Source organism: Rhincodon typus, chromosome 1, assembly GCF_021869965.1.
Source record: "Rhincodon typus isolate 14 chromosome 1, sRhiTyp1.1, whole genome shotgun sequence".
NCBI classification, from domain to species: Eukaryota; Metazoa; Chordata; class Chondrichthyes; order Orectolobiformes; family Rhincodontidae; genus Rhincodon; species Rhincodon typus.
The window spans coordinates 113609162-113625146 of record NC_063332.1 but is presented as its reverse complement, the minus strand read 5'-3'; the positions used below and the strand labels follow the sequence as shown (position 1 = coordinate 113625146).

The window sequence follows — 15985 nt, the reverse complement described above, 5'->3', positions numbered from 1 at the left end:
GGGAAGGGGGTTCTGAAATAAATAGGGAGAGAGTGGGAGGCGGATAGAAGAGGGATAGAGGAGAGGATAGGTGGAGAGGAAACAAACAGGTCGAAGAGGCGGGGATGGAGCCAGTAAAGATGAGTGTAGGTGGGGAGTTAGGAAGGGGATAGGTCAGTCCAGGGAGGACGGACAGGTCAAGGGGGCGGGATGAGGTTGGTTGGTAGGAGATGGAGGTGCGGCTTGAGGTGGGAGGAGGGGATAGGTGGGAGGAAGAATAGGTTAGGGAGGCAGGGACGAGCTGGACTGGTTTTGGGATGCGGTAGGGGGAGGGGGGATTTTAAAACTTGTGAAATCCACATTGATACCATTGGGCTGCAGGGTTCCCAAGCAGAATATGAGTTGCTGTTCCTGCAACCTTCGGGTGGCATCGTTGTGGCACTGCAGGAGGCCCAGGATGGACATGTCGTCTGAGGAATGGGAGGGGGAGTTGAAATGGTTCGTGACTGGGAGGTGCAGTTGTTTATTGCGAACGGAGCGTAGGTGTTCTGCAAAGCGATCCCCGAGCCTCCACTTGGTTTCCCCGATGTAGAGGAAGCCACACCGGGTACAGCGGATGCATTATACCACATTGGCAGATGTGCAGGTGAACATCTGCTTGATGTGGAAAGTCTTCTTGGGGCCTGGGATGGGGGTGAGGGAGGAGGTATGGGGGCAGGTGTAGCACTTCCTGCGGTTGCAGGGAAAAGTGCCGGATGTGGTGGAGCTGGAGGGGAGTGTGGAGCGGACGAGGGAGTCACGGAGAGAGTGGTCCCTCCGGAAAGCAGATAAGGGTGGGGAGGGAAAGATGTCTTTGGTGGTGGGGTCGGATTGCAGATGGCAGACGTGTCAGAGGATGATGTAGAGGTTTGCAATAAACAACTGCACCTCCCAGTCGCAAACCATTTCAACTCCCCCTCCCATTCCTCAGATGACATGCCCATCCTGGGCCTCCTGCAGTGCCACAACGATGCCACCCGAAGGTTGCAGGAACAGCAACTCATATTCCGCTTGGGAACCCTGCAGCCCAATGGTATCAACGTGGATTTCACAAGTTTTAAAATCTCCCCTCCCCCTACCGCATCCCAAAACCAGTCCAGCTCGTCCCTGCCTCCCTAACCTGTTCTTCCTCCCACCTATCCCCTCCTCCCACCTCAAGCCGCACCTCCATCTCCTACCGACCAACCTCATCCCGCCCCCTTGACCTGTCCATCCTCCCTGGACTGACCTATCCCCTTCCTAACTCCCCACCTACACTCATCTTTACTGGCTCCATCCCCGCCTCTTCGACCTGTTTGTTTCTTCTCCACCTGTACTCTCCTCTATCCCTCTTCTATCCGCCTCCCACCCTCTCCCTATTTATTTCAGAACCCCCTTCCCCTCCCCCTTTTCTGATGAAGGGTCTAGGCCCGAACATCAGCCTCTCTGCTCCTATGATGCTGCTTGGCCTGCTGTGTTCATCCAGCCCTGCACCTTGTTGTCTCGGATTCTCCAGCATCTGCAGTTCCTACTATCTCTGATTCAATTTTAACCACATGGAATAATTGAGGCAAATAGCACACAGGCACTTAAAGGGAGGCATAATAAATGCAAGGGTAAGAAATGAATAGATTGACTTGCTGAAAGGATTAGCAGAAGAAAAGGGCGGAGGAGGTTTCCATGGAGCATAATCATCATTAGTGGCCTGTTAAATGATCTATATATCTGTGATAAAATATATTTGTATTACATAAGAAAAAAATGAAACATTATCCTTGAGTATTTTCAAGAAGAAATGGAATTTGAGGTGACAGTGCAAGCAAGGTTATTAAAAGAGAATTAGATCATCATTTGAAAAGGAAGAATGTGCAGGGTTACAGGAAGATGTTGGGGTTAATGACATGAAATAATTTGCTCATTTCAACACCCAGTGCAAAAACATGGGCCAAATGGCAAGTGGCATACCGGTTTCCCCTGATTACCCCCGAATGGTTTCGCTCTGTAAAAGTTCTGAAATTTTATGTGATTTCAAACATCAAAGGGAATAAAGAATGTTCTTCAGGCAATAATGTTTAGAAGGTACATGTTGATCCCCAAATTAGCATAAATATATGCGAAAAACTCTGACAGTTTTAAAGTAAGCAGAAATATATGTTCCTTACAAATTTAGCATTTTTTCAAGGCTGAGGGCATTCAAAAGGATGCCAAATTTACAAGAAACATTAATGACTCTCAAATCTAAACAAGTTTTCCACATCACAACATACATCACAAGTACCACACATGAATATTTGAGATTCACACATTTGGGGTTTCCCTTTTGCTGCTTTTGTCAAGTTCAACAATCATTTACACTATTCATTGGTTCTATTTGCAGGTGCAGTCAAAAGGTTTCCAACCTGTACAAGTACCAGAAAAGTTACCACAATACAATTATTGTCATGGGCTTTCTGGAGCACAAGCAATGAGTCGGCCAGCAACCCAGTCATCTGGAAGACCAACATCCCAGTCAGATAAAATTTCAAAGAAAAAACTGACCCCATGGGATGCTGCATCACAGTCTGCTGTTGGTTCAGTAGAGGAAGCATTTTCCAGGAGGAAAATCCAGGAGTCAATAGCAAAGAATATTGTGTCAGCAGCCCGCCGAAAGACATTACCTGAGCCTCCAGAGGAATGGAAGGCACGAGTAGCCTATGTACCACCACTTCCAAGCAGTTACTCTTCTATTGCTGCTTTCCAGGTGAGAAGACCATCTAGCATATCGTCCTCAATCAAAACTACAGCATCCATTCCAACATCCACCAGCCAACAGAGTTCAAGGTATAAACAGCCACTAAATTATCAGCAATCACTGACTGACTCAGATCTGTCTACTGGGACATATTCTGAACATGAAACTTCAGGAAAGCAGGTAATTGATCCAAATTATAACCCTTATCCACGGGGCTGGAAGAAACAAAGATGAAACCATAAAAGAAAAATGTCTTCACCTGTGATTCGTCAGGCATTTCCTCATGTTGAAGATTACTGCACCGTTTGCATCAACAGGAAAAGTGAACTGGGTTTTTAAAGAGAGCAGATTCAAAACATGGTGTGTGAAAAACTTTAAGATAAAGAAAAAGCATTTTGTGGTGGACATTGCCTTCAGTATTGGGTTTCCGTTGTGTTCTGCAGCACCTGAACTATTTTCATATGCATATTTCAGTAAGGTATTGAATTACAAATTGTTAAAAGTATACAAGTGAAGACTATTATAGCACACACAAAGCATTTACAGACAGAGAATGCAATGGATTGGTCTGTACACTGCAGCATTAACCTTATGATATTATTCCCAGATAACATACAGCCGTTGGTCCTAGAGACAGATTATTACAGCTTTGGGATCTATTTGAACAAAAATAAGCAACCATAAAAATGGATGTTCATTAAGTGGTAGGTGTCATATTTTGCATTGCACAATTTATAACATTAGAGAATAACTTGGCCAATAAAATGTATACACAGAACTGGTTGTCTTGGGATGAGTTACAATTCTCTAACAGGTCAGAAGGGTTAAGGCAATACCATGAGAGGAAGTATAAAATATTTTTCCCCAACACAGGCTAATTGAAAATTTCAAATGCCAGAAACCAAGACAAAAATTTTGGGCTTGTTTTTATAGCATTTTAACACATTTTAACACATTGCTTTTCATTTACAATAATTGATTAAGCTTTTGTTTGTGGACTTGTCTATCCAATGCAATACTGACATCACACACCAAGAAAGAAAGTAAAATAAACTTTCAACTTTGAGGCAGGCAATGTTATAGGATAAGAAAGCAATGTGCAACAGATTTTCTTTTAGCTGAGAAATGTACTGCGCTTTGTAGAAATATTATGCATGTAGGATATTGTGAACAACAGCAATGTCAGAGAAATTTCTAGGAGAATAGGTAATAACAAACTATGGCAAAAGGTGTAACAAATACTTGAAATTTAATCCATTTGACAAACAGAAATCTTGAGTTTTTCTGTCCTGAATAAAAATTAGCCATTAGAATCATGCATGTTTGTCACAACCAAAAAAAAGTTAGCTTACAAAGGTTAACACAGTCTTCATTATTATGATACTTACTATGTAAATTGTAAAGAAAAAGAAAACATATGTATAAAATTATACTTAAAAATTATCCAGCTCCATTACAGCTATCCAAAACGTACTGAGGATTTGTTTTTAGATCTGGAGAATGCTTACACTTGGCCACAAAATAAAATCATGCATACTCTTAAGTCCTACAACTATGCAATTCTTTGAAAGTTAAATAAATATTATCTTGAAACAAATAATAATGAATTTGTACATTAAGAAAGATTGGTAGAAATTGTACAGAATAATGTGTGTCACTAGGAAGTTTAGAATGACTTGGGAAGCATTACAGCTTTACGTTTTGAGCAAACGTTACTTTTTAAGTGCTCAAAGTGAATTGGAAAGATTGTCATGGGTTACAGTATGTGCAATGTGTTTTGAGATGTGAGTGCAGAATTAAAGGGAGATGTAGAAAGGTTTTGAATCATTTTGCTTACTCACTAATGTATTGGATAAAAGTCAGAATAGTGATTATTAGTGTTAATCTAACAGCTAAAATTGTGGTAATCTGAAATAAACATTCAGACTATCAATTTTATTTTTCACTCATGCATAGGACATAGGTGCTTCTGGCTGGCCCAGCATTTATCACCCATGTGAAATTGCCATTGAGAAGGTGGAAGTGAACTGCCTCTTGAACACCTCAGCCCATAATGGGTACACATATCATGGGTTTGGAACGTGCTGCTGAAGAAGTTTTCGTGAGTTGTTGCAGAGCATCTTGTAGATGGTACTCACATGCATTGGAGATGGAGGGAGTGAATACTGAAGATGTTAGATGTGGTGCCAATCAAGCAGGCTGCTTTATCTTGGGTGTGGTCAAACTTCTTGAGTATTGTTGAAGATGGACTCATCCAGGCAAGTGAGGAATATTCCATCACACTCCTGACTTGTACCCTAAACAGGCTTTGAGGAGTCTGGAGGCGAGTTCCTTACTGTTGCATTCCAAGCCTTGGACTTGCCTTTGTAGCCAAGCTATTTATCTGGCTACTCCAGTTTCTGGTCCATGGTAATTCCCAGGCTATTGATAGTGGGGATTGAGCAAGGGTAATGTCATTGAATGTCAAAGGTCAATAGTTGGATTCTATCTTGCTGAAAATGACCATTGTCAGTCAGTTTTGAGATACGAATGCTAGTTGCCACTTATCAGCCCAAACCTGAATGTTGTCCAGATCTTTGCATATGTACTTCTTCAGTATATGAGGAGTTGTGATGGTGTTGGATATTGTGCACTTATCAGCAAATATCCCCACCTCTGACATTATAATCAAGAAAAGGTCACTGTTGAAGCAACTGAAAATAGTTGGGCCTACGCTGTCCTGAGGAACTGTGCTCTGTGGTGTTGTGGTAGTGTCACCACCTCTATATCAGGAGGTGAGAGTTGAAGTCCTACCTGCTGCAGAAGTGTCTAATAACATCTCTGAGCACGTTAATCAGAAAGTATCTACCCTGAGGATGTGTTATGGCTGAGCTTATTGACTTGCAGCAATCATAACCATCATCTTTTTTTCCAACCAGCAGAGAGTTTTCTCCCTGTTTCCCAAGACAGCAGATTTGTTTTGGTTTATTGATGGCACGCTCAATCAAATGCTGACTTGGTGTCAAGGGCAGTACCCTCTTTTTTTATTCACTCACGGGACATGGGCCTCACTGGCTGGTCAGCGTCTTTATTGTCCATCTGAGTTGCCCTTGAGAAGGTGGTGAGCTGCTTCTTGAATTGCTGCAGTCTACATGCTGTAGGTTGATTCCACAATGCCGTTAGAGTGGGAATTGCAGGGCTTTACCCCAGCAACAGTGATGGAAGAGTGATATATTTTCAAACCAGAAAGTAAGTGATTTGGAGGGGGACATGCAGGTGGCGGTGTTCCCATGTATCTGCTGCCCTTTTCCTTCTGGATGGAAGTGGTCACGGTCTTGAAAGGTGCTGTCTAATGATCTTTGGTGAATTTCTGTAGTGCATCTTGTAGATAGTACACACTGCTGCTACTTAGCATTGGAGATGGAGGCAGTAAATGCTCCATTGCACGCCTGACCTGTGCCTTGTAGGTGATGCACAGGCTTTGGGAAGTCAGGAGCTGAGTTATTCACCGCAGTATTCCTAGCCTCTGACTTGCCTTTTGTAACCATTGTGTTTATGTGGCATATCCGGTGAGTTTCTGATCAATGATAAACCCCATGATGTTGATAGTGGAGGAGTCAGTGATGGTAACACCATTGAACGTCAGGTGGCGATGGTTAGATTGTTGCATTTGATCAAGGACTGCTTCGGTATGCATGGAGTCACTACTTCCTCTCATGAGTTTAGTTTTTTTGTCCATATTTTGAGCAAAGCTGGAATGAGGTCAGAAGATGCATGAGCCTGAAGAAACTGAGATTGAGCTTCAGGGAGCATGTTATTGTTGAGTAAGTGCCATCTGATAGCAATGTCAAACTCCACTTCTATCACTTTACTGATAATTGAGGGTAGACTAATTAGACAGTAATTGACAGGTTTGGATTAGTCCTGCATTTTGTGAACAACACAAAACTGTGCAAATTTCCACATTGCTGGGTAGCTGGCAACGTTGTAGCTGTACTGGGATAACTTGGCTAGGGGCATGACTGGTTCTGGAGCACAACTATAGTTCTATTGTCTGGATGTTGTCAATGCCTACAGCTTTTGCAGGATCCAGTGTCTTCAGCCATATACTGCTATTTACCAGAACTGAAATGAATTTAACTCCCTCACTTCCCAGTTGTTGTGTAATCAAATGCAGTGAATCAATGTGGTACGGTATCCTGGCAGTTGTAATGATGTCTCATTCTGTGTCATCTGCATTTAAGCCACTGGGCCAGTCCAAATGGTGACCAAGTGACTGATGACCCACAACATACACACAAAGAGAGTGGAATGCCAGTCAGAATATGATACAACAGACCATTGGCACGCTGAAATAATGTTTTTTGCAGTGTGAACCACTCTGAAGAAGCCTTGTAGTACTTAGCTAGGTGGTATCAAGATTCACGGCTGTCACATCAAGGGGTCAGGCCTTTGTGTCAGTTATTTGGTGAGCAGCTAAGGAGAAGGAAGAGGAATTGAAATAGTTGGGGAAGCGGGGAGAAGCCACAGCAAAGGAAACAAAGCTAGATAGTCCTGTCTAGCCAGGGTGTCCATGGAAATTTCATCAATCTGCTATATTGAAGAAAATATAACCCAAATTTCCCATTCGGCAACAGTCCCACATGTTGCCTTCTCATGGTCACTGACTATCACAGTGTTAGATTGCCAAAATACAAAAATAACAGACCACATTAAAATAAACATTACAAAGTAAACTTATAAATTAAACATTTTGAATTGAATACAAAAGTCAACTGATCACACTTTCTCAAAATGTGACACTAAGTGATGCTGTTTTTCCATCATCAGTACTCTTCCAACAATGGCTGTTCAAGCACTGTTTAGGAACAATTCAGACCTTCATCACCTGGAAGGAGAAAACCACAAGTGCAAGGTTATGACGAGTGTAGAGCTGAGGAAGTAAAAATTGTATCCTTACATTATCTGAAGTTACTAAAACAGAATAGAATGTGGGATATGGCGAAATTTTTTATTTTTTATTCTTGGGGTATAGGTGTCGCTTGCTGAGTCAGCAGTTTCCCTCGAGAAGGTGGTGGCGAGCTATTTGTCTTCTTGCATCACTGCAATCCATTTGCTGTAAATATTTCCACAATAGTGTTAGCGAGGGAGTTCCAGGATTTTGAAACAGGTTATTGCCAATCAAGTGCTGCTTGATAGCACTGTTGATGTCACCTTTCCATCACTTTACTGATAATTGGAAATGTACTGATGACACAATAATTGGCAGGGTTGGATTTGTCCTGCTTTGTACAGGCATTACCATGGCAATTTTCTGCATTGTTTGGTAGATGCCAGTGTTGTAGCTATAATGGAACAGCTTGTGACAATATCACTAGATCATCAGCTTTCCTCAATGAACAATCTATTTCAGTGAGATGTCTGCCCTGTTTAAGTAGCTGAAAGTGTCCTCATGCAATGACGTCTGGATGAGAGACTTGCAGCACTATGAAATATGCGAGGGTGCCTTGAGGTTAGGAACATTAAGTCTAAATTTTGATTGATGGAAATTGTTATGATGTGAGTAATGGAGAAATTAAATGATATCAGGGGCTAGTGGTGAAAATGATGGAATATTGCATTTGACAATACATCCGTTGCCCTTGATACTCATTTGAGATAATTGAATCCTTTGTGGTACTACCTGTAGGTCAAGGGTGTAGATGATTTGTACATTAGAATCCTCGTACCAGCTTTTTGTGGCTATATTGTTCTGCTAAAATGTCAATGATTATATCCTTCCCTGCAGAAAATTATTTTGGGTTTAATCAAAACTTAACATTTGGTCCTTAAACATCCTGAACAACTGGCTTAAATCCCAAAATATCACATAATGTAAAACATTTTACATCAAGTATAATGCATCATTATAGCAATACTGAGTTGGTCATTTCTTGATGTTAAGGTTCTGTATCTTTTAGTTGAAAACAATGGAAACACTGATATTCATGTAAAACTCAAAATATCAAGACCTTCACATAGTGTTCCTATCCTATCAAATTTTTACTGTCTTCAACAAAATTTCATAATTACAAACAGAATGTAGACACATTGTGGTACATATATATAATTACATAAAAATAGCTGTGATGCACTCATTGAATGCAGAAAAATATGGAACAATATTTGAACTGCCCTAACTTTACTGTTTGTGTACACATTTTGAACTGGTGTTCTTATCTTGGCATTATCTACATTATGACTTTAATTCAGCGAGTTGAATTTCTAGTTGTATTACAATGTTTATATACAAGTATATGGGAGAAATATGCAACACTTCAAACATGTTAAGCACTGAAAACGTATTATACATAGCATGTCACATTTATAAAATGGTAACTTGAGACAAATATTTGTTTTTACTTGCAATATTTGTCAATTATGCTTCTGATATAGTGGTACAGAATGTTCAAAAGCACGTATTTGATTTGCACAATTCGTAACAAAAACTTTGTTCCATTATTAAAATGCTTTGAAATAAAGTACTTTCTTGTTGTATCATTTTTGAAGGCAATAGCTTCTTGAACATGCAGATTTCATTTTGAGTGGTTAAAACAAAAACTTCAAAAAGTTGGTACCATAAAAATGCATATATGCTTGCATTTTTATCTAATCTCAGTGTTTTCAATGACAATTTGTATAGTACTAGTTATCTCACAAAACGTATCATTTTCATTTAAAATATTTAAATTTTGAATCATTGTCACTTGCTGGATTAATCATATTTGACTTTAAGTATTATGCACCAAATAAATCACTCTCCATCAGCTGTCACTGTAATCCCAGTGTTGAAAGAGGGAACAATCGAATTGACTCCAACCTTCTACTTGACATCTCATGATCATTGGTGAAAGGTACATGGAAATAGTAACAGGTTTGATGATCTTCCCCAAGTGCTGAATAATTTGCCTATATTCACTGTGTCAGCTCACATATGGAGAATGATTACTTGGACAAGTAGAGTGGCTGGCACTGACAGAACGAATCTCAGCACAAGGCAGCTTCTTATTGGACGAAGGAGAAGGAGAGAAAATAAATGAAACAAGCATATGTTGCACAATTCCTGTGAATGAAGAGCTAAATCTCAATGCTTATGTTTACCATGCCTTTAGTTTGATAAGTGCCCATGTCCACTATTACAAAATCAATTACATCAGACTACTTGAATCTCCACATTTAAACAAAGGTTTCTCATTTTAAACTGTTTTCTTAATGTCAAGATTAAGTAATTGAAACCACCAGACATATTCAGAATAAATAAAACCCTTAGAAAATAAATAAGGAAAAACAAAACTTTATATGGCATCTTTTACATAAAAAACAATCCCACTGATTATGCATCCATGAAGTGCAAAGAGAAATTGATGCCAATCCACAGGAGATACTATTAGAAGAGACGACAAAAATGTTAAACTTGAGGCATTGGAAGACTAGAAATAAAGGTAAATTGTTGTCATGGCTAAGCATGACTTACATTACAATATGGTATACTAATTACTTAGATGAGCTGGTTACAGAAATTAGAGTAATTGGGTCTGGGGAGAGATGGTAGCAGGCAGTTTTTGGTCAATCACAGACTTTGATAATGGGGATGACAAGCCCTCAAGGGTAGGTTTGGTGACTGAGAAAATAAGTCATTTGTAAAGAGCAAAGGTTAAATAATTGACACATTGGGGCACTATGAAGAGGAAAGGTCAATTCTTTTGATATCATATTCCCTACCTTGTAGAAAAAAAAAACAATGAAATGGTAAAAGCACTTAAAAAGATGACGTTTAAAACTTCCTGCATCATACAGAAAATTCTTCCCCAATGATAATTTATTCATCTTGGCTGGCCCACAAGGGAAGAACCAAGTGAAGGCAAAGTACAGGCTCAGGAAAGAGGAAACATTAGAACATGGATCAATCAACACTACTCTTGAGATGAACTTTCTGCGCAGAATTGCAATTACTCTGATGAACATTTAGCAGCAGCCTGCCTTCCCATCCTCCTAAAAGTAGAATTAAATAAACAGACTTGTACAGAACGTTTGATACCCATCAAACAACTTTTCATTAAGACAGTACTATACTACTATATCTATACTTTCACTTGTCAATTGACATCTAATAGGGGATAGGGTTAGGAGCTGTTGTACGATCATGTCTACTGTCATTTGAAGCTGTAGAATGACTGATTTGTCAAATGCTATTGACAAGATTTGGAAAGATACAGTACAAAAATAGGGAAAAAGTTGTCATCTTTGCTTTTCTATATGTAATAGTAAATGTTTCTTTTAATTTATTCTCTGGATTTGGTATTGCTGACAAATCAGGTATTTTAATAATTTCTACATGCCAGTGGGAAGATTGTAGTGGCTTGATACAATTGAGTAGCTTTCTAGGCCATTAAGACTGAAACAACATCGTGCTATACAGGCAAAATTAGGCAAGAGCAACCTTTCCTTATCTGTTTGTTTTTACAACAATCCAACAAATAGTTATATTTAATATTTTTAATTTCCAAATATATTTATTTGTTTTGACTGAATTCATATGCTCAAACTGACATTCTGGAATTTGAATTTACATCCTCTGGATTAATAATGCAGGCCTCCAAATTACTAGTCCAATAATTACAATTTTTTAAACCATTATTTGTTGCTTTCAACTTTCAGATTGAAAAACAAAGCAAAATTACAGCAACAACTTGCATTATAGCACCTTAATGTAGAAAAAATACAGTACCACAAACTTCCTTACAAAAGCATACAGATTTAAAAAATCCATCAAATCAAGAGGATAAAAGAAGGGTGACTGAAAACAATGATAATGAGATCAGTTTCAAGATGAATCTCAATAGAGATAAAGGAAAAGGGAATTCACAAAACACCCGAGTTGAAAGTTGTAGAATTGTTCAGATAGTTTCAGGGTTAGAGGGGGTTACAAAGTAGAGGATCAAAGCTGTAATATGATGTGAATATGTGGATGAGAATGTTAAATTGGAGACATATGGACCTACAGGTCAATGGACTTCTATTAAGAGAAGTGTGGTGGCTAAATGATACTAGATGGGCTATAAAAGAGGCAGCATATCTTGGATGAGCTGAATTGAATGGAGGATAAAAGCCAAGGCAAGAAAGCATTGGAAACACTAAATATTAAGGCGACAAAGGTACAGAACTATTTTTCTTTGGCAGCTGATGGGTTGAGTCAGGAAAAGATGTAGCCAAAGTAAAGGTAAGTAGTATTTGTAGTGGAAAGTATATGACATCAATTTGGAGACAAAAGAAAGCCCAATTTTGGGAACTATCTTGTTTAAATCTGGCTCAGTAGCCTACAAGGAAGCTGGAAATGGTGATGTTCGACAGGGTTAGTCTTAGGTCCTTTGTTGTTTGTAGTATATATAAATGATCTGGAGGAAAATGTGGGTGGTCTGATAAACAAGTTTGCTGATGACACAATGGTTGGTGGGGTTGCTGATAGTGCCAACAAATGTGAGAGTATACAACAGATTACAGATAGATTGGTGACTTGGACATGGAAATGGCAGATGGAGTTTAATCTAGCCAAATGCAAGGTGATGCATTTTGGAGAATCAAATTTTGGTGTGAATTATACTGTAAATGGCAGAACCCTTAGGAACATTAACATTCAGATGGATCTGGGCGTGCAGGTCCACAGTTCCCTGAACGTGGCAACACAGGTAGCCAAGGTAATTAAAAAGGCATATGGTATGCTTCCCTTCATCACCTGGAGCATGGAGTACATAAGTTGAAAAAACACGTTGCAGCTATATAAAACCCTTATTAGGCCGCATTTGGAGTATTGTGTGCAGTTTTGGTCACCACATTACCAGAAGGATGTGGAAGCTTTGGAGACAGTACAGAGAAGGTTCACCAGGATGTTGCCTGGTTCCAGGACATTGACTATGAGGAAAGGTTAAAAAGACTAGGATTGTTTTCACTGGAAAGATGGCAGCTGAGAGGAGACCTGATAGAGGTCTACAAAATTATGAGAGGCCTAGATAGGGTGAATAGTCAGGGCCTTTTTCCCAGGGTTGAAGTTTCAATTACGAGGGGGCACAGGTTCAAGGTCAGAGGGGAAAGTTTAAGGGAGATGTGCGAGGGAAGTTTTTCACGCAGAGAATGGCAGCAGCCTGGAATGCAGTATCAGAGGAGGTGGTGGAAGCGGGCACATTGAAAACATTTAAGAGGCACCTAGATGGGTACATGAATAGGGAGGGAATAGAGGGATACAGATCAAAAAATGGCAGGTTTGTTTTTACATTAATTAAGGAATGATGGTCGGCACAGGCTTGGAGGGCCAAAGGGCCTGTTTTTGTTTGTACTTTTTCATTTGTTCAAAGCATTTGTGATGGTGGGCCAAAGACAATGTCAAGAATGTCACTATGTCTTTGGTGATTGGTTGGAAAGTTGGACGGCAGTGCGTTATTGGCAGCAGTGGAAATGTTGGCAGATGTGGAGCCTCCACAGAGCCCAAAATAAACAAATTTTTCCACATTGAGAAGTTCCTATTGCTGCTTAGGAAGACAGTCCAATGATAACTGGTGACCTGCCAGAGGCTTTGGGGAAAATGGTTGGCCCTCCATTTTTGGGCAGATTAAGATTCCACACTTCGTGTCCATGACACTATCCTGGATGGCGACTGAGAAGTCCTAACATTCTGTTGAAGAACAGATTGTTGAACAGCTATGACATGTTGAAAGCCCCTTCAAGTTTTAACCATTATGAAAGGAGCTTGATTCTGTATGAGGGCCTTAGACATAAAGTGATGGACGTCTACAGTGAAGAAAAAGGCCGTTTGGCACAGCACATCTGCATTGATCCAAAACAACCACCTAATTTTTCTAATCTCATTTTCCAGCACTTGGGCAATAGTCTTGTATTCCTTGGAATTGCAAGTAGAAATCTAACTACTTCTTAAAGCATCTGCAATACTCCTGAGATTCCACTGCAGCACTCAGCTTCTAGATGCATGCTTCCCCTGTTGCAATGCAAGCTGCGGCACCAGCAGAGGACTTCAGATCTGCAAGTATATGGATGGAATAGACCATGGGGCTTCCAGAATAAAAAGGATGTGTCCAAGCTCTGCACAAACACTCTGTGACATATGTTCCTTCACATTGTCCATTTTTTTTTTGGTATTGTAATACACCAATCATTTGCAGTGTACGCCCATCAGTGTTCATCTGTAGACTGCCCATTGATGTGATCATTTAAGTCTTCAACAGAACTCATGTGTAGTCTGTGACAACTATAATATCACCTATCCCAAATTCAATTTATTCATATATATCTCACCATTTGCAGATCACATCCGTCCTTATGTTATCATCAGAATTTATTTTTATATAAGTGTCTGAGCTGGTGGTTACAGGTATGAAATCAAGCGAAGGTTTATCTTCATCATGATTGGCTTCTTGCTGTTCTTCCTTTACCTCATGGATTTGCAGCAGGAATTCCCCAGGTCATTGTAAGCAGGGAACTGTGGGTGAGCTGCGAGAGGTACGAAGGTGAAAAGGGACATAAAAGAGAAGATTCAACTCAAAGCATTTTCATTTCTCACTCATTTCCAAAGAATCCCTACAGTATGGAAACAGGCCATTCAGCCCAACAGACTGACACTGACCCTCCGAACAGCATCTCACCCAGACCTATAAGCACCCCCTACCCTTTCATGCAAATGCCACACAGACAGTTGCCCGAAGGTGGAATCAAACCCGGATCCCTGGCACTGTGAGGCAGCAGTGCCAACCACTGAGCCACCGTGCCACCCCTGATTGCTTCCAATTACTTTACTGCAATTTGCCTTGTATCTTATGTCTAAGCCTGTCTCTGCACAAATGATTGGAGGTGCATGAATCTTTGAGTGATCCTCAAGATCTAGTGGATGTTATCCAAGATAATCATAGCGGTCAGAGCAGGGAAGGGATCAGCTGTCAATACGTCTGCAGAATCCATAGGGTTGCAGCACTTAAAAGTGTTAAGACGAGGAAAAATAAAGTTAACTAAGCACATACAAATGGACAAATTTCATATTGTTAGACCGGTAAGTTTCTATTTTATTTTTGAGCCAAATAAATATTATTTCATTAAAACACTATCCAGTTTTGATCATTTTTGGCAGCTGGAAGCAACTAGCCTTTTTCAACAGTGATCAATGATAAAAACGTTGAATTTAGGCCAAACAATGGCAAATGCTTGCTGGTTTGCAGGGCTATTTTGTGGTGGTAAAATGGGATAGGATGCCAGGAAGTGATTTTTGCATAAAGCTGCCAGGTGGGTACATAACTGGAATCTACAAAGACCTTTCAACATTTAGTAATTCCATGCAACACCATACTAAAGGTGTACCCACATCAAAGCACCAAGGCCAGTTTTTTTAGACAGCCTGTCTCCACACCCAGCAGTTCCAATGGCTATCTTTCTGAGGCAGCAGAATGAAATCCCATTAACCACTCCTTACTCAAATTAAAGTTAGATTTTCCAGGGCACCTTTTCTCCCCCAAACTTGGTTGCATATTTAATTGACCCCGTGACTACTGTGCATTGGAAAATTTTGTCTAGTAAATGTTCACACTGGTCATCCAAAAATAAACTTAATTTTAATTTTATAGCTTTGTTACATTTGATTTGTTTTCAATTAAGTTATATGACATTGTGAAGTAGTTTAATTTTTCAACTTAACTTTAAATGCAAACTAATTTAAATCCCAACTGAATAGTTTGGGATTTACAGTAACACATGTTTCAATTGGGTATTAATGTCTTCATAATTATCTTATTTAATACATGTATTCATTTTCCTATTATCATACAGAATTTCTCTGCATAGAGTCTTGTGCAATTTGGATTGCAGACATCAGTCCAGATAACTAATGGATTGAATGTCCTTTATCTACAACCTTTTATTGAGTAGAATGGAGTGGTTGAATTGCTGAACACTAAATATAGACATTTGATGTAAAGTTGATGCGAGTCCCCGAGGCCAGTTAATTTTGGTGTTTGGGGGGTGTGCAGACCACGGCAGATGTGATCCTGGAAAGATCTATCACTTGCTCAGCAAAGCGAGTCATCTCCAAACATTTTACTGGTAAACTACTGGAAGAAGATTATATCATATTCAAGCTTTCTTGAAGGATCTGTATTGTTTAACACAGGTAACATCATTTGTTTTTCAGAGTGTCGACAAAATTTGCTGTTTAATGATAGGAGCCAACAGAAATTTTCGTACACA

At 39.8% G+C, this 15985-nt stretch overlaps 1 protein-coding gene across 4 annotated transcripts in view; it reads left to right on the top strand.

The window, feature by feature from the left end:
- Positions 1-9228, top strand: part of LOC109921103 (synaptopodin-2) — a 112109-nt gene extending 102881 nt beyond the window's left edge. For all 4 annotated transcript variants that reach the window (XM_048595361.1, XM_048595352.1, XM_048595344.1 and 1 more), the window contains one exon: positions 2375-9228. In XM_048595361.1, the coding sequence (XP_048451318.1) occupies positions 2375-2962 (588 nt within the window). In that variant the 3' untranslated portion in view covers positions 2963-9228. The remainder of the gene's footprint in view (positions 1-2374) is intronic.
- The last annotated feature ends 6757 nt before the right edge of the window (positions 9229-15985 follow it).